The 18,060-nt window shown below is 48.8% G+C and overlaps 1 protein-coding gene across 9 annotated transcripts in view; it reads left to right on the plus strand.

Annotated features, from left to right (window-relative positions):
- The window catches only part of EXOC6 (exocyst complex component 6), a 113,796-nt gene extending 102,508 nt beyond the window's left edge, over nt 1-11,288 (plus strand). For 4 of the 9 annotated variants that reach the window (XM_087702604.1, XM_087702606.1, XM_087702607.1 and 1 more), the window contains 3 exons: nt 7,997-8,109; nt 9,474-9,485; nt 10,335-11,288. In XM_087702604.1, the coding sequence (XP_087558730.1) occupies nt 7,997-8,109; nt 9,474-9,485; nt 10,335-10,467 (258 nt within the window). In that variant the 3' untranslated portion in view covers nt 10,468-11,288. Of the gene's footprint in view, nt 1-7,996; nt 8,114-9,473; nt 9,486-10,334 lie in introns of those variants that run through there. The other 5 variants (XM_087702605.1, XM_087702608.1, XM_087702609.1 and 2 more) reach the window with 2 other exon arrangements.
- Nucleotides 11,289-18,060: the final 6,772 nt, after the last annotated feature.

Below are 18,060 nucleotides of genomic sequence, written 5' to 3' on the forward strand. Positions count from 1 at the left end.
GATACATCATATGATGATGCCGTGACAACGCAGGTTTGACACCCCTGTCCTCGAGAGAGGAGGGAAGAAGGAGGAGGTGGCGCGGTGGTTAAATGCAGCACTGCAGGCTACTTCAGCTGACTGCAGTTCTGCAGTTCAGCGGTTCAAATCTCACCGGCTCAAGGTTGACTCAGCCTTCCATCCTTCCGAGGTGGGTGAAATGAGGACCCGGATTGTTGTTGGGGGCGATATGCTGACTCTGTAAACCGCTTAGAGAGGGCTGAAAGCCCTATGAAGCGGTATATAAGTCTAACTGCTATTGCTATTGCTATTTTTTACAACCCTCTGCAAATAGAAATTATGAAAATTTAAAATAGTTGTCTTAATGCTAAATAAGCCAAACCAAAGTACAGTGGAGTTATAAAGAGGACAGATGTGGGCTGCTCTGCAGGGTCCTTATGTAGCAATAGCAATAGCAATAGCAGTTAGACTTATATACCGCTTCATAGGGCTTTCAGCCCTCTCTAAGTGGTTTACAGAGTCAGCATATCCGCCCCCACAGTCTGGGTCCTCATTTCACCCAGATAGATAGATAGATGATAGATAGATAGATAGATAGATAGATAGATAGATAGATAGATAGATAGATAGATAGATAGATAGATAGATAGATAGATAGATGGATGATAGGTAGAGAGGCAGAGAAAGACAGATGGCTGATAGATAGGATAAGAAGATTAGATAGATAGATAGATAGATAGATAGATAGATAGATAGATAGATAGATAGATAGATAGATAGATAGATAGATAGATAGCAATAGCAGTTAGACCTATATACCGCTTCATAGGGCTTTCAGTCCTCTCTAAGCGGTTTACAGAGTCAGCATATCCGCCCCCACAGTCTGGGTCCTCATTTCACCCACCTCGGAAGGATGGAAGGCTGAGTCAACCTTGAGCCGGTGAGATTTTGAACCGCCGAACTGCAGATAACAGTCAGCTGAAGTGGCCTGCAGTACTGCACCCTAACCACTGCGCCACCTCGGCTCCTCTCTAAGGAGGTATAACTGGGAGGAGAGGTAAAGAAGTTAGTGCAACTCATCATTGCTTTAAATTAAATTAAATTGCTTTATATGAGCACCTCTGCTATCCCAACGCTAACCCTTTCCAGCTTGAGGCAGAGATTGGCACAGGCTCAAATGTGATTTAATTTTTTGGCTAGATTGCTTCTAGTCAAAGGACGGGACTTTCAGGCGGTCTGCAGAAGAATCCAACTTATTCATTAATTAGCATTTTAAAACTATGGGATAAATTCAGAAAAAGAATTAGACTACACTTATCACCTCTTCTTCATTTATGAATGTACAGGGAAAAAAATTATTAGTAGAGAAGTAGTCACTCATATCCAACAAAGGAGAAACACTTGAGAGATTTGACTGAATCTGAAAATTTTTGTCACACAGGATTCGGAACATTTATTGGAATTTATTGCAGTACAGTTTAGAAAATGAACAAGTTAGGGATTATAAGATCAAATGGATATAGAATTTACACAAAATAATTGGTATGCAACGATGGAACAATAATGGAATACTAGAAAGGTGTTCATACCATTTTCAAAGTTTGATTTTCTCTTAATGTAAGACTATAACATTTATTTATTTTTCCTTTTCCTTTCATCTGATCTGCTAAATTCATATATTTTTTTCCAGATTAGATAAAACTTAATGGTTTTTTTTCCTCCTCATTCTATAATTTTTAAACTGAACCTTGTTAGTTACAGCAGCAAGTTAATTATACAACAGTCAGATTTTAATAGTAATTTACGTTAATACTTATTTCAATGTTCGAACTGATATAAAATATTATAATACCTATATTTATATCCGTATTGATTGGAAGACTTTTCTTTTACGTTTTAGAACGCTTGTAAACCATATTTACCATTTCTTTTCCTATTTTTTCTTACTTTTTCCCTATTATATCTGTACATTTAATAAATAATACTTGAAAAAGGGAAACAATAAATCAGTACCAGAAAAAATACATCTGGAGAATGTACATTGCCTTGAACGACAAAATATCTTTATACTATTATTTAGCTGATGTGTAAAAATCTTGTGGATGTTTTAATGTAGACGTTATCAAAGGTCTTTGAATGTCTGTAATGTGGCGCTTTGTATAAATGAGATATTTTGCTAGCTTGAAGCCTCCCATTCATCAGTGACAATTAATTGATCTGTTTGAAAAATGATAATTTTAGGAACCCGTGACAATGTTTTGGGAACCCATTAATCAATGTGGGTTAAAAATATTTCATTTTGCCCAGTTATTAAGTACAGATTTGGCAAAGGGGAAGAGAAATGGTCCAATAGAAAAGTGGATGGCATATGAAACGGCTTACACAGTTGCTATAGAAGTGGGTTTTGTTGAAATCTTACTGCCTATTCAGCATAATCCTAATGAGAGTTATGGAGGAAGGGCATTGATAGCTGTGGTATTTCCCTGTTTAGGTTTCTCCCATAGGCTTCCATGGGGGGTTCCACCACAAAACCGCGGTAGACAAAAGCGCGCTCGACGAAAGCGCGTAAGTGACGTCATCACAGCGCGACGAAAACATCGCGCTGTTATCGATAAATGTAAAAATAAAGCGAAAACCTTACCCTAACCCCCCCCAAACCTAACCCTAACCCTAAACCTAACCCTTAACCTAAGCCTAAATCTAACCCTAAACCTAACCCTAAATCTAACCCTAAACCTAACCCTAAACCTAACCCTAAACCTAACCCTAAATCTAACCCTAAACCTAACCCTAAATCTAACCCTAAACCTAACCCTAAACCTAACCCTTAACCTAAGCCTAAATCTAACCCTAAACCTAACCCTTAACCTAACGCTAAACCTAACGCTAACCTTTAACCTAACGCTAAACGTAACCCTAACGCTCTAAACCTAACCCTAACCCTTAACCTAACCCTAACCCTTACCTTTATGTGAATCGGCTTGCTTTAATTTTAATTTTATTTCAATTTTTAATTTTTTTCGTCGCGCTGTGATGACGTCAAATGTGCGCTTTCGTCGAGCGCGCTTTTGTGGACCGCGGTTTTGACGGGTCACGTCCATGGGGATTTGTTGAAATCTTATTGCCTATCCAGCATAATCCTAATGAGAGTTATGGAGTTAAGAGCATTGATAGCTGTGGTATTTCCCTGTTTAGGTTTCTCCCATAGGCTTCCATGGGGATTTGCGCTCCAGGCTTTCATTTATTATTTCTTTTTTGGACTTCTATTCAGCCTTTTATTCAGGAACTCCAGGTGGAGTTCCATAATGTTCCATCCTCCCTAGAATCGCCCTGTCAACATAGAAGATAGAATTCTTTATTGGCCAAGTGTGGTTGGACACACAAGGAATTTGTCTTTGGTGCAGATACTCTCAGAGAACATAAAAAGATAAGATACATTCGTTAGGAATCATAAGGCACAACACTTAATGATAGTCATAAGAGCTCATAGGAACACACATAGCAATCCAGTTTTTCCTCCTAACGATCCTTTGAGACCGGTTTAGTCCCCTTCCATTGGAAAATATGAAAGGGACAAATTCTGGGAGTTGAAGTCCACAAGTCTTAAAGTTGCCAAGTTTGAGGACCTCTGGAGGTTTATTTTCGGAGATAAGAGTCCTTTTCAGGAATCCGACGATAAGCTGGCGCTCTCCTCCCGGTTGAACCCACAAGAAAGGGCTGTCTAAGTTGCGGGTTCAATCACATTCTCCTTATTGATTTACTGGCATCTGTTTGGTGCCACCTTATCCCTTCCACGTAAGAAAGGATCTAAGTACTAGCATTAAATAAGACGAATCGTTGTTTTAAGTGTCTTTTCTCTGTAGCGCTGAAATTTTAATTAAACCACTCCTTTCCCAGCTGCAGGGGAGACAGTTGAGTAGCTTAACTAGCAATTCAGACAAATTTACACTGAGATGGATACAAACGAGTGAGTTGGCCAGTAAGACCCACACGGAATAATAGAGAGATATGTCTTTTTTCCCCCAAAAAAGATGTGTGTTTTCTATGCCCATATATGACGGATGGAGCTTCGATCACACCATATCTGCAATTTTTTTAAAACTTTTTTGGACACGTGTGAAACGCTCTCCCTTTTTTTAGAGATAGCCTCTGGGCCTTTTCGTAGGGAAAGGAAGAAAACTTATAAAAATCGGGAGCCTCCTTCATTCATTCCTGGGGAAATGGAGCCTCTATCGCCACGAACTCCGAGCGATACGATCCAAAGGCTTGAGATTTATTCGATTTATACGCCGCCCTTCTCCCCAGGACTCAGGGCGGCGTACAACATTCAAAGAAACACATACTACAAAAGTTAAAAAAAGAAATTAAATAGGATACCCCCCCAAACCCAATTAAAATTAACAACGACACGATTTTTAAAAAAAGAATTCAAATTCAAATTAACAATGACATGTTTTTTTTAAAAAAAGAATTCAAATTCAAATGAACAACGACACAATTTTTTAAAAAAGAATTCAAATTCAAATTAACAATGACATGTTTTTTTTAAAAAAAGAATTCAAATTAAAATGAACAAGGACACAATTTTTTTAAAAAAGAATTCAAATTAAAATGAACGACACAATTTTTTTAAATAAAGAATTCAAATTAAAATGAACGACACAATTTTTTAAAAAAAGAATTGAAATTAAAATGAACAATGACACATTTTTAAAAAAAGAATTCAAATTAAAATGAACAATGACACAATTTTTTAAAAAAAGAATTGAAATTAAAATTAACAATGACACAATTTTTTTAAAAAAGAATTCAAATTAAAATGAACGACACAATTTTTTAAAAAAAGAATTCAAATTAAAATTAACAATGACGCATTTTTTAAAAAAGAATTCAAATTAAAATGAACAATGACACAATTTTTAAAAAAGAATTGAAATTAAAATGAACAACGACACAATTTTTTAAAAAGAATTCAAATTAAAAATGACACAATTTTTTAAAAGAATTAAAATTAACAATGACACAATTTTTTAAAAAAAGAATTCAAATTAAAATGAACGACACAATTTTTTAAAAAAAGAATTCAAATTAAAATTAACAATGACGCATTTTTTAAAAAAGAATTCAAATTAAAATGAACAATGACACAATTTTTAAAAAAGAATTGAAATTAAAATGAACAACGACACAATTTTTTAAAAAGAATTCAAATTAAAAATGACACAATTTTTTAAAAGAATTAAAATTAACAATGACACAATTTTTTAAAAAAAGAATTCAAATTAAAATTAACGACACATTTTTTTAAAAAAGAATTCAAATTAAAATTAACAACGACACATTTTTTTAAAAAAAGAATTCAAATTAAAATTAACAATAATCAATACTTTTGATTTGTTTTGTTCAGGCCAGGCTGGCTCCCCCCTCCCTCCCTCCCTCGGTTCAGAGGGATCAGTTTCAGTGCCCAAGACCCCCCCAGCCGCCCCCCCTTCCCTTCCCTGCCCTCCGATCTCCGCGTGGGAACCTGATCGCTCCGTGCCAGCCGGAGCTCCCTAAAGGTAGCGGCGGCGTGGGGTGGGTGGGAGTGCCAGGTGCCCACCCGAGACGGCGGGGGTCGCGCTGCTTCGGCCCGCCGTTCCCAACCCCTTCCCTCCTTCCAGGCAGCGTCGGAGGGGAAACCGCGCCCCGAGCCCCCTTCATTACGAGTTCAAGACCCCCGGGAGAGCGTCCCGGCCGCTTCCACCGGGCTCGGCTCGTCCCGAAGTCGAAACAAACCCACCTCGCGGGCACCGCCGGCTTAGGGCTTTAGGTGGGTGGGATGGGTGGGCGAGGGAAGCCGGCGGAGGCTCTTGAGAGAGCCTGAAACAATGCAGAGCCGCGGCTCGGAAGTCGGGCTTAAGTGGTTTAAACGGGGATTAGGACTTCAGATTAGAGAGGGGGGCCGCCGCTTTCCTGCCAGAGTCACCCCGGCTTTTAAGAGATTACTTGGGGCTTGGGGGGGCAGCTCCAGGGGCAGAAGCGGAGCCCGGGAAAGAGCTGCTGGGGGGGGGGGGAGTTAGCAGTTAGTTAGACTTAGACTTATATACCGCTTCCTAGGGCTTTCAGCCCTCTCTAAGCGGTTTACAGAATCAGCATATCGCCCCCAACAATCCGATAGATGATTAGATAGATAGATAGATAGATAGATAGATAGATAGATAGATAGATAGATAGATAGATAGATAGCAATAGCAATAGCAATAGCAATAGCAATAGCAATAGCAGTTAGACTTATATACCGCTTCATAGGGCTTTCAGCCCTCTCTAAGCGGTTTACAGAGTCAGCATATCGCCCCCAACAATCCGATAGATGAGATAGATAGATAGATAGATAGATAGATAGATAGATAGATAGATAGATAGATAGATAGATAGATAGCAATAGCAATAGCAATAGCAATAGCAATAGCAATAGCAATAGCAGTTAGACTTATATCCCGCTTCCTAGGGCTTTCAGCCCTCTCTAAGCGGTTTACAGAATCAGCATATCGCCCCCAACAACAATCTGGGTCCTCAAGGGGGGAGAAGAGGGGCCATCTCATCTCAGCCTCTTCGTCCCTCGCTAAATTTTAATGCCCCCCTCCCCCGAAGCCTGTTTGCAGCAGCGAAAGTGGCCAAGGATGGATGTACTTTCACCCGAATTTACCAGTCTGCACGCTACTTTTTACTTTTTCCTTCTCGCGGCCATCGGTTCAGTTCAGTTCAGTTTATTGTATTTGTATGCCGCCCTTTTCCCCCCCGAAGGGGGACTCAGGGTCAGGGCGGCTCACAACTCGAACCGGGGAAGGGGGATACAGACAAAAATTTAAAAAAACAAACGTAACAATGTATAATTTAAAACTCACAACAGTCATACCATTCGAGACGGGGGGGGGGGGGAACAGCTCTTTAGCCCCAGGCCATAAGTGGCACCTGGTGTTAACTTTGAAAAAGAGCAGAGACCTACAGTAGATTTCCAGAAGTGATTATAACCTCTCACATTTTGTAAATATTTAAATATCTCTTTTCATGTGACAGCAATGAAGAAGGTGACACTTGCCTACAATGCAAAATTGTGAGTGTATAGCTTGTGTAACAGTGTAAATGTGCTGTCCCCCCTCAAAACAACACAACACACAGCCATTCATGTCTAAACTGCTGGCAAGATAGACTTAAAATATTTACAAAATGCGAGGCGAAGGTCTCCGGAATGAATGGAGATTCCTGGGGGATTCTCTTCGCTTTTTTTCGCTCGGATTGAGCGTGGTGCAACTTTCAGGGTGGGACTGAATGTTTAATGTTTATTTCATTTGTATGCCGTCCTTTTTCCCCCCCAGGGGGACTCAGGGCGGCTCACAACTCAAACCAGGGAAGGGGGATACAGACAAATTGCAAATATTTAAATATATCTTTTCATGTGACAGCAATGAAGATGACACTTGCCTACAATGCAAAATTGTGAGTGTATAGCTTGTGTAACAGTGTAAATGTGCTGTCCCCCCTCAAAACAACACAACACACAGCCATTAATGTCTAAACTGCTGGCAAGATAGACTTAAATATTTACAAAATGCGGGGTGAATGTATCCGGAATGGATGGAGATTCCTGGGGGATTCTCTTGGCTTTTCTCCGACTGCCTCGGATTGCAACTTTCAGGGAGGGACTGAATGTTTAATGTTTATTTCATTTGTATGCCGCCCTTCCCCCCCCCAGGGGGGCTCAGGGCGGCTCACAACTCAAACCAGGGAAGGGGGATACAGACAAATTAACAACACCACCAAACAATACATAATTTAAAAACGCGCAACAATCATACCATTCGAGATAGGGGCAACGGTTCTTTAGCCCCAGGGACGGAAAAGACAGGGGTTTTTTTGGGGGGAGGCGGTGTGTGTGTGTGTTTTGCAGGCTCGTCCAGGTGAGGCTTTTGGGGGTGGCCTTGACCTGACCCTCCTCTCTCGCTTCTGTCTCCCGCAGCTCCTGGATCTCTTCATGGTGTGGGACTGGTCGACTTACCTGGCTGATTACGGGCAGCCGGGCTCCAAGTACCTGCGGGTCAACCCCAGCACAGCTTTGGCCCTCTTGGAGAAGTAAGTCGGCTTGGCGGGGCTGCGCGTTGGAGGAGCCCCCCCCCCCGTTCTCCGCTTCCCTTTAGGCTTTCTGCGCTCCCAAACGTTCCCCTTTCCAAAAACGAACCAGATAAGCGCGCAGAGCGCAAGAAGAGCCAGTCAGCCGTTTCCTCCAGAAGCCCAGCACCGCGGGGTCTCCACTTCCAGCCCCAGCGGTTGGCTGAGCAGCTGGGGAGGGGGGAAGGTTTGCGGGTGGAGCGCCTCTTGTCCTGCGCCTGCAGGAAACACCCTTCTTCCCACCCCCGGTCTTTGAAAGAGACTGTGGGCCCGTTGGAGTCTTCTCCTCTCCGGAGCTGAGCTGTAGGATGGACGCGCTTTCTTTAGCCTTAGCATCGGGGGGCTTCCTGAGACTTGACCCTTCTGGGACGCTTTTGCTCCTCAGGCTGATCTTCTCCTATTTCTGATCTCCAGTATTCCCTTCGGTTTCTGCCCCCCCAATCCTTTCTTTGGATCAATCAGCAAATCAATGGGTAGCTGCCTTTCGAAGTACCTGGGATCCAGACTGGGAAAAATTATTGGGTTAATAATTTCTGGTTTAAAAACAGGTTTCCCAGACCTGGCTGAGGTGGCCGGTGACTCGGCTGTTCCTCAAATTGTTGGTATTTAAAAAAAAACAAAAACCTTTAAAAATTAAAAAAAGAGTGCGATTAGAATAAAGATTAGTTAGGCTGGCGGAAACTGAAAGATAAATGCAAGTGTGTGTTTGTGTGTGTGTGAGAGAGAGAGAGAAAAGAGAGAAAGAAAGAGAGAGAGAAAGGGAGAAAGAGAGAGAAAGAGAGAGAGGGAGGGAGGGAGGGAAGGAGGGGGGAGAGAGAAAGAGTGAGAGAGAGAGAAAGAGAGAGAGAGAAAGGGAGGGAGGGAAGGAGGGGGAGAGAGAAAGAGTGAGAAAGAGAGAGAAAGAGAGAAAAAAAGAGAGAGAAAGGGAGAGAGAGATAGAGAGAGGGAAGGAGGGGGAGAGAGAAAGAGAGAGAGAGAGAGAGAGAAAGGGAGAGAGAGAGGGAGGGAGGGAAGGAGGGGGAGAGAGAAAGAGTGAGAAAGAGAGAGAGAGAGAGAGAAAGGGAGAGAGAGGGAGGAAAGGAGGGGGGAGAAAGAAAGAGTGAGAAAGAGAGAAAAAGAGAGAGAGAAAGGGAGAGAGAGATAGAGGGAGGGAAGGAGGGGGGAGAGAGAAAGAGAGAGAGAGAGATGTCCAAAAGTTCCCAGGTATTTCTACAGGTAGGTGGGATTTTCCTTTTGCTAACTCGTTTGCGCTCTTTCTCTCTCCCTCCTCCTCTCTCTCCCCCCCCCAACCCTTCTCTCCTGCTTGCAACGCCGGGACGCCTTGACAGAGTCCACCGGGGGTAAGCATAGTTTCGATTCGTTTGGATCCGGAATCCCTCCCCAGGTTTCATTTTAGAACTCTTGGAAAGGGGGGGGTGGGAGCTTCGTTGGAAAGAGCCCAACTTTGGGGTGGTTCTCTGTAGAATGGAGCCGGGCGGGGGGGGGGGTGTTATAAGAGATCTTGCCTGGGTTTTTGTTCCCTTTTTGCTGGGGGGGGGCTGCACGGAGGCCTCTTGAAACTACAGCTTCCCCCTCCTCAGCGTTGGCAACTTATGAGTTTCGGATTGAAATAGCTGCCTTGTTGAACTGGCAGTTCAGCAGTTCGGCGGTTCAAATCTCACCGGCTCAGGGGTTGACTCAGCCTTCCATCCTTCCGAGGTGGGTGAAATGAGGACCCCAGACTGTGGGGTGATATGCTGACTCTGTAAACCGCTTAGAGAGGGCTGAAAGCCCCATGAAGCGGTATATAAGCCTAACTATTGCTATTGCTATTTTGGGGGGCATTTCCCAGGCTGATAGGCCGAATTGGGGCCATCCTAATTATTTCCCCCCAAGAAGCAGAGGGGCTTTCAAGCCTTCCGAGGTAGTGGAACCCCCCCCCCCACGCCCCCAAAATGCCTAGCTCTCCTTCCGGAACCACAGTCTTAGAACGAACTAAGGAGAGATCTGGCTTACCCTTGAATGGCCCCGTCCTGGCTTCAAGCCCCCCAAGTCCTTCCTGGAAGCCTCTCCTGCGCTTTCTGCTGGAGGCTTGGAAGAAACCCCCCCCCCTGCCCTCCCCAGCATGGGTTCGCGGACTGGGCCTGGCGCGGGGTTCTCCCCAGAGCTTCTCCCTTGACCTTCTCTGTTCTCCTCGGCTTCCCTTCCAGGATGAAAGACGTGAACAAAAAGAACCACCTTTTTGCCCAGTTTCGGAAGAACGACCGCGACAAACAGAAGCTGATCGAGACGGTGGTGCGGCAGCTGCGGGGCTTGGCTAACTGCATCGCCCAGCACCCGTGAGAGAGAGAGCCCCCCCGCCCCACCTCGTCCTATCCCCCCCCCCCCACCGGCGAGCCGGGCTCCCGCGAAAGCTGGTCCCGGTGAAAGGGCCGCTGATTTGACGGAGAACCGAAAAGGAGGCCCTGGAAGGGACCGGCCGAAGGGAAGGATACCCCCCCCCCCTGCATTCATTCCAGGCCTGGCCAAGGGGGGAAGCAGCCGGCTTGCCTTTATTGGCCAAGGCCCAACGCCGGGCTGGCTCTGCCGTCATTGTAAATACGATCTTCGGAGAAGCCCTGAAGACCCTCCCTCTTCCCCCCAAGCCCCCAAAAGGCCATTTAGTGTTTTCTGCTCCAAGTTTTTCCGATTCGGACGTTTCTTACTTGATCCTCCGCTTCCCTATTATTCCCGCATTAGATTTATATGTTGTAAGCCTTAAGTAATCCCGACGTCAGAATTTCTCCCCCCCTTTTTTTTTGACCCCAGGAGAGGAGGGGGGGAGCCAAAGCGCGGGGAGCTCTTTTGTACCCCCCCCTTTCAAACTACCTAACTCGAACTCACCTCCCGACCGTGTCCCCGAACGATTTTGAACTTTTGGGAAACAGCCACCGGCGCCCTTCGATTTTGATCCCCCCCCGGGATGGGACCGCGTTGGATGCGGGGCACGGAGAGGGAGGGGAGGCGTTTCCCCCGAGTCCAGGTGCCCAGCTTCTGCCAGGGCGTGTCCTTGCTGGAAAGACGAGCGAATGTATCCTAAAGGGAATGGATGCTCCCTTAACTCCTATGGGACACATCAAAAATGTCCGTTTTCTTCCCTGCTGATTAAATTATTTGATTATCCTGCTGGAATCCTTCGTGTAAACCCAGAGTTTCCTTTAGCTGCGCCGCTGGATGCGCCTGGCCAAATCCTACGGGCAAAACGTCCCCGGGCCTGATATCTCCAGCGGATTATTCCCCCCCCCCCGTGTTTCCTTCGGTGCTGAACGGCTGGCGGCTCTTTCCAGACCCCACTTAAGATCCGACTTCCAGAGAGTGAGTGAGTGAGAGAGAGAGAAAAAAGAAAGAGAGAAAGGGGAAAGAGAGAGAGAAAGGGAGAGAGAAAGGGAGAAAGAGAGAGAAAAAAGAAAGAGAGAAAGGGAGAAAGAGAGAGAAAGGGAGAGAGAAAGGGAGAAAGAGAGAGAAAAAAAGAAAGAGAAAGGGAGAGAGAAAGGGAGAAAGAGAAAAAAGAGAGAGAGAAGGGAGAGAGAAAGGGAGAAAGAGAGAAAAAAGAGAGAAGGAGAGAGAGAGAGAAAAGAGAGAGAGAGAAAGGGAGAAAGAGAGAGAAAAAAGAAAGGGAGAAAGGGAGAGAGAAAGGGAGAAAGAGAGAGAGAAAGGGAGAAAGAGAAAAGAGAGAGAGAGAAAAGCCGGAGCATCTTTTCCTCTCCAGCGAAAATGCAAGCCCCCCTCCCCACTTTGGTTTTCTTCCGCGGGATTTAGGGACGGGGTGGAGCAGCTGCGCGGAGGGTCAGTATGCTCCAAGCCGGGGTGGGGTGGGGAATGCGGCTTCGGGCATTCAAGTGGAGGTTGATGGCGCAGAAGTCCAGGCGCGCTTCGGGCATCCTTTTTGGAGGGGAGAGAGAATCGGGGGTCTTTGCGAGGGAGCCAGAGCGCCCTCTCCCCCTTCCTCTTTAGGGTATAACGAGGAGAGGTTTAGGAGACCCTTGTCTGGTGCGAATTGTGATTTGCTTGGGGGGGGGGGAGAGAAGAGGAGGGGGGTTCAAGTCAAGCCAGCAACTTTCCCATTCAAAGGTGATTGTATACCCGTGTCAAGTTGATGGCTGTTGCCTGCTTGTTCTCTCCGTTGACGTGGGAGCGGGCACCGAGTTGCGAACTTGGCTTCTCGTGACGCCCTTTGGCGCTTCGGAGTGGCGCAAGTTCTTCGCCCAAAGCCGACTTGTTGGCAGGCAGGCGGACTGAAGGTTTTGGCGCCTCGGAGGTATGCCAAGCCAGGCCTGTGGTATCCAGGGTGAAGAGCGAGAGAAGATCTGGAGAGATTCTCAGTCCTCCAAATCATGGTTGCCAAAAGGTCCTTTTTTTTTAATTTTCAAGAGGCAACTGGACTTTGTTTTTCCTTGAAGACTTTTCGCCCCTCATCCAAGAAGCTTCTTCAGCTCTGAGCGAAACGAGAAAGCCCAGTTGCCTCTTCGTGGCGGGGGTGGTGGTGTGCGAGTTGCAGTCGACCCCCAACCCTGGAAGACCCCCGGTTGGCCAGTAGGAAGCGAATTCCAGCTTCAGATCCCTCCCGCCGCCTTTCTTGCGAGAGCCGGCTTATCGTCGGATTCCTGAAAGGACTCTTATCTCCGAAAATAAACCTCCAGAGGTCCCCAAACTTGGCAACTTTAAGACTTGTGGACTTCAACTCTGGGAATTCTGGGAGTTGAAGTCCACAAGTCTTAAAGTTGCCAAGTTTGGGGACCTCTGCTTTAGGCTGCCCCCAGGGCATCCTTGAAACACCCCAGTCGACCGACACTCAGCTGCGCCAGAAGCCAGTAGCTATAAGTGGTGCCCAATTCTTTGATCTTGATCAGAGCAACTTGGTTCGCCTGGATTCGCCTGGCGCGGGCAACTGCCGGCCTGGGACGGATCGAGGGAGGAAGCCCCCCCCCTCCTTTGTCATTTCAATCCGCACCATCGAGATAGGTGGGTTCACATACCTCTTGGCTACCGGTCCCACCGTGTGACTCGTCGGAAAGAGAATCCAGACAGTTCCTGCAAACTTAAAAACCTCCGTTCGCCCCAGATTTCCTGTGGTCCACCCCGTTTGATCAGCTTAAAATATCGGGGCGTTTTCGTAACTAGTGGTTTACAACCCTCTTCTATCCTGCCTGCACTGCGGAGTTGTGAAGATGGAGATGGTTATTTCGATGGGTGGGCGACACCCTAAATGATTAAATCACTGGCTGTGAGGAATCCGTCTTGGTCTTGATTCCTTCTGAGAAAGGATCTCCCTTTGTAGCCTTCCTGGAGTATCGTGAAAGAGGGCATGGATTGAATTGAATTGAATTTATTATATTTGTATGCCGCCCTTTCCCCCCCCCCCCCCCGCCAAGGGGACTCAGGGCGGCTCACAACCCAAGTCAAGGGGGAAGGGTACAAATAAGGGATAAAAAAGTCAGACAAAACAATACCATAGTTTAAAAGCACACAACAACCATACCATTCGAGGGGGGGGGGACAAGACTCATTAGCCCCAGGCCTGTCGGAAGAGCCAGGTTTTAAGGGCTTTGCGGAAGGCCTGGAGGGTGGTGAGGGTTCGAATCTCCAAAGGGCCGGAGATCCACGCGACTCCTAAATTCTACCTTGCAGCGCTGCCTTCGATTGGAAAACAGGCCACGCTTAAAAGGGTCTCCTTTCCCCAATCTCCGTTTCTGAGCCGACTGGTGGGAATGGCACCCCAACATCTCTTGAGTGGGCTTTGGGGGTGGTGGGGGGGGGGCTCCCTTAACACTTCCCTTTGAATTTAGCTGGAAGTCAAGCCCACTAAAGAAATCGGTGGAATTCAGCTCCCAAGAAGAGATTCGGGGTTTCTATTATTTTTTTTATCCTGGCCCCCTCGCAGTTGGGGTGGGCAGCCTCAAATTAAAACAATTCATTTTTTGAAATATACTTCTTTTATTTTCCACTTTCATAACATACAATCACATGTATACTATTACATAGCCAATATCCTATTGTATTAAGTAGTATTTACATCAGTTCCTCTTGTCATCAACGCCCAGAAAGATAAAAACCCATTATTAGCTTTTCTGCTCTCCATACACCTCTTTCTTCTACCTCTCTCCTACCTCCTTTCTTCCCTCCATCATCCTTTTCTACTCTACTTCCCCTTCCTTTCTCCTTCTCCTCTCTCTTCATTCCACTCCTCCTTATCCTCCTCATCTTCCCCCCCTTACCCTCTCTCCTATCCCTCTCTTCCCATCTTTCTTCTCTCCTCTGTTTCCCACTCTTCCTCTCTCCTATCCCTCTCTTCCCATCTTTCTTCTCTCCTCTGGTTCCCACTCTTCCTCTCTCCTATCCCTCTCTTCCCATCTTTCTTCTCTCCTCTGTTTCCCACTTTTCCTCTCTCCTATCCCTCTCTTCCCATCTTTCTTCTCTCCTCTGTTTCCCACTCTTCCTCTCTCCTATCCCTCTCTTCCCATCTTTCTTCTCTCCTCTGTTTCCCACTCTTCCTCTCTCCTATCCCTCTCTTCCCATCTTTCTCCTCTCCTCTGTAAAACAGTTCATTTTTGAACGTATGCCAATTAGTGCACATTCAAAGCGACAATAAAGTAATTCTATTCTATTCTGTCCATTCTACTCTATTCTCTCGAAGGGGCTGCAAATTTAACCTAGTTCCACCTTGCATTTTCTTTTCCCGGGGAATTTTAGCCTCACCTAATGGATGTTGGGCTTCGTTCCCCCGTAATTATGGCTAGCAGTGACGGGAGAGCTTTGGGAGACACCACCCCCTGCCTTCCCCCCCCCCCCACACCACCGATCAGTTTGAGGAATCGGAACAGCCTATTTATTATTTATTTATTATCAAAATTTATATGCCGCCCAATCCCGAAGAACTCCTGGCGGCTTACAAAAACAGAAGGAAAAAAGAGGGGAAAAAAGAGAAAAAAAGACAGTTTAAAATCAGAAATCCACATACATTCGTTCTAATCGGGGGCTGGACCTCAACAAGGAGGTCAACAGCCCCAGGCCTGCCAAAACAGCCAAGGTTTTACCGCTTTCTTGAAGGCCATGAGGGTGGGTATGGCCCGGATCTCTGGGGGTAGCTCGTTCCAAAGGGTCGGAGCAGCCACAGAGAAGGCTCTCCTCCGGGGGCCCGCCAGCCGACACTGTCTGGCTGATGGCATCTGAAGGAGACCCAATCTGTGGGATCTTACTGGCCGCTGGGAGGTATGTGGCAGCAGGCGGTCTCACAGGTACGCTGGCCCTAATTTTAGCCTCACCTAATGGATGTTGGGCTTCCTCCCCCGTAATTATGGCTAGCAGTGACGGGAGAGCTTTGGGAGACCCCCCCTTGCCCCCCTACACACGACCCATCAGTTTGAGGCATCGGAACAGCCTACCCCTGGCACAATAGGCAAGTGGAGTGTTTGAGCCCCCAGCGGGCCACCTCTGGGTGGGTGGGGGGCTGGCAGGAGAGGTCCTCCGGCTCCGTGGCTAGAGGTTGCCCTTGACTCGGAGAGAGGGAGACTCCGTTGTGGCTCACACCTGGCTGATGCTGCCCCGCTGGCCCAGAAGCCGAGATTCCCGTCCCCCCCCCCTCCGTCCCCCCGCATTCCTCCCCCCGGACCCTCCCCGGGCGCCAATCGCAGCCCTTTCGGGCCCCGCTTTTGAATACCAAGCGGCGACGTCATCCGTGAAGGTGGGTCGAGGGAGCGCTATAAAGGGCTCAAGCAAAGCGCGATTAAAATCACCCGAGGGGAGCCAAGGGAGGTCGCGCGTGGGACTCCGCCAAGCCTCGCTCGGCCATGGGTAGGAGAGGGCAGGGCGGGGCAGAGCCTGCGGGGCGGTTCGCGGACAGCTGGCTGGAGAAATGAAGGAGGGAGGGAAGGAGGGAAGGAAGGAAGGAGGGAGGGAAGGAAGGAAGGAGGGAGGGAGGGAGGGAGGGAAGGAAGGAGGGAGGGAAGGAAGGAAGGAGGGAAAGAGGGAAGGAGGGAGGGAAGGAAGGAAGGAAGGAAGGAGGGAAAGAGGGAGGGAAGGAAGGAAGGAAGGAGGGAGGGAGGGAGGGAGGGAGGGAAGGAAGGAAGGAAGGAAGGAGGGAGGGAGGGAGGGAAGGAAGGAGGGAGGGAGGGAAGGAAGGAAGGAAGGAAGGAGGGAGGGAAGGAAGGAAGGAAGGAAGGAGGGAGGGAGGGAGGGAGGGAGGGAAGGAAGGAAGGAAGGAGGGAGGGAAGGAAGGAAGGAGGGAGGGAGGGAAGGAAGGAAGGAAGGAGGGAAGGAGGGAGGGAGGGAAGGAAGGAAGGAAGGAGGGAGGGAGAGGAGTTCGAGAAGGGGGCAAGAGCTCCGGAGCCCCAGCCGAGCTCCACGCTGCCTCTTCTGCAGGGCCGGAGCGGCTTCCGACGGCGCGTCCTGGGAGGAGAGGCGCACGAAGCTCGCGGATGGGAAGCCGGGGGTGGTGGTGGGTGGAGTGGGGGCTGCGGCGGGGAGAGGGGAGAAAGGGGAACCGAGGGCTGCCCGACTGCCCTCTCCGAACCAAGCCCCAAGAAGCCGGGAGAGCCAGGATGCCAGGCAGCGCCCTCGGCCAGGCAGCGCCCTGGAAAGGGTGGGAGAAGGCCACAAACACACAAACACACACACACAACACACACACAACACACGCACAACACACGCACACAGACAACACACACAAACACACACACGCACAACACACGCACAACACGCACAACACACACACACAGACAACACACACACAACATACGCACAACACACGCACAACACACGCACAACACACGCACAAAACACGCACAACACACGCACAACACACACACAACACACAGACAACACACAGACAACACAAACACACACACAACACACACACACACACAACACACACCCCACCTCCAGCTGATTCCTCCCCTCTTCTCCCCGCAGCCCAAGCTGGCCAGGAGGCGCCGCCGCCGCCGCCGTCGGGGGGCTCCGGAGACCCGCTGGCTTGGCTCGAAGTCGCGCTGGTCGCAGCCGCCGCCGCGGGACTCCTGCTGGTGGGCGCCCGCCACCTCTGGGCCCTGCGCTGGAGCCTGAGCCGGGACCGGGCCAGCGCCCTTCCCTTGCCCGGGGGCTCCATGGGCTGGCCCTTCTTCGGAGAGACGCTGCACTGGCTGATCCAGGTGAGCAGCCAGCCCGGGGGGGCCCATCGCCAACGCCGGGGCTTCGGAGGTGGCGGCGGTGCCCCCCACCCCCGGGTTTCCCTTCTCCCGTCGCTTTCAAGCCTCCCCAGCGGTTCTGGGGCTCGAACCCGGGGCTCCCCGGACGTTGAAGCCGGGAAAGGCCGCCGGGGAAAGGCAAGGCACTCTGCACATGCTCAAGGGCACAGCCTCCCTTTTAAAACCTCCCCGGGGCGCTCTCCCTCTCCGCCTGTCGGGAAGACGCCCGCTTCCACGGGGCTTGGCTCCCCCAAATTGGGGCGAGGGGGCGAAGGCAGCCCCTCCCTCCCTCCTTTGGGTTTGGGGGTCCCCGGCGCCTGGAGGCCGGAGCGGAGGCTCCCCGGAAGGTGGAGGCGGACGGAGAAGCCTCTAAAGCCGCCCCAAGAGAAACTTGCCCAGCCGTCCATCTCGCGCGCTCTGCGGTCCGAGCTGCCCGCCGCAGGTGCCGCCGATCCCCGCAGGAGCTGAGCGGCGGAGCGATTCGGGCGCCCGGAGAAAGGGGCTCTGCGCCTGCGCACAGATTCCCTGCGCTCGCCGACTTTCAGCAGCGCCAAAAGGCAGCGGCGCTTCGCCAAGTCCGCTCGACTCCCGTCTCACTCTCTCTCACTCTCTCTCTCTCTTTCTCTCTCTCTCTACCCCTTCCTACCTTCTCCCTATCTCCCTCTGTCTCTCCTTTTCTCTCTCTCCGTCCCTTTCTCCCTCCCTCTCTCTCTCTTTC

This window comes from Thamnophis sirtalis, unplaced genomic scaffold, assembly GCF_051295495.1.
Source record: "Thamnophis sirtalis isolate CommonGarterSnake01/CBP01778 unplaced genomic scaffold, rThaSir2_p1.2 scaffold_15, whole genome shotgun sequence".
Taxonomy (NCBI): Eukaryota; Metazoa; Chordata; class Lepidosauria; order Squamata; family Natricidae; genus Thamnophis; species Thamnophis sirtalis.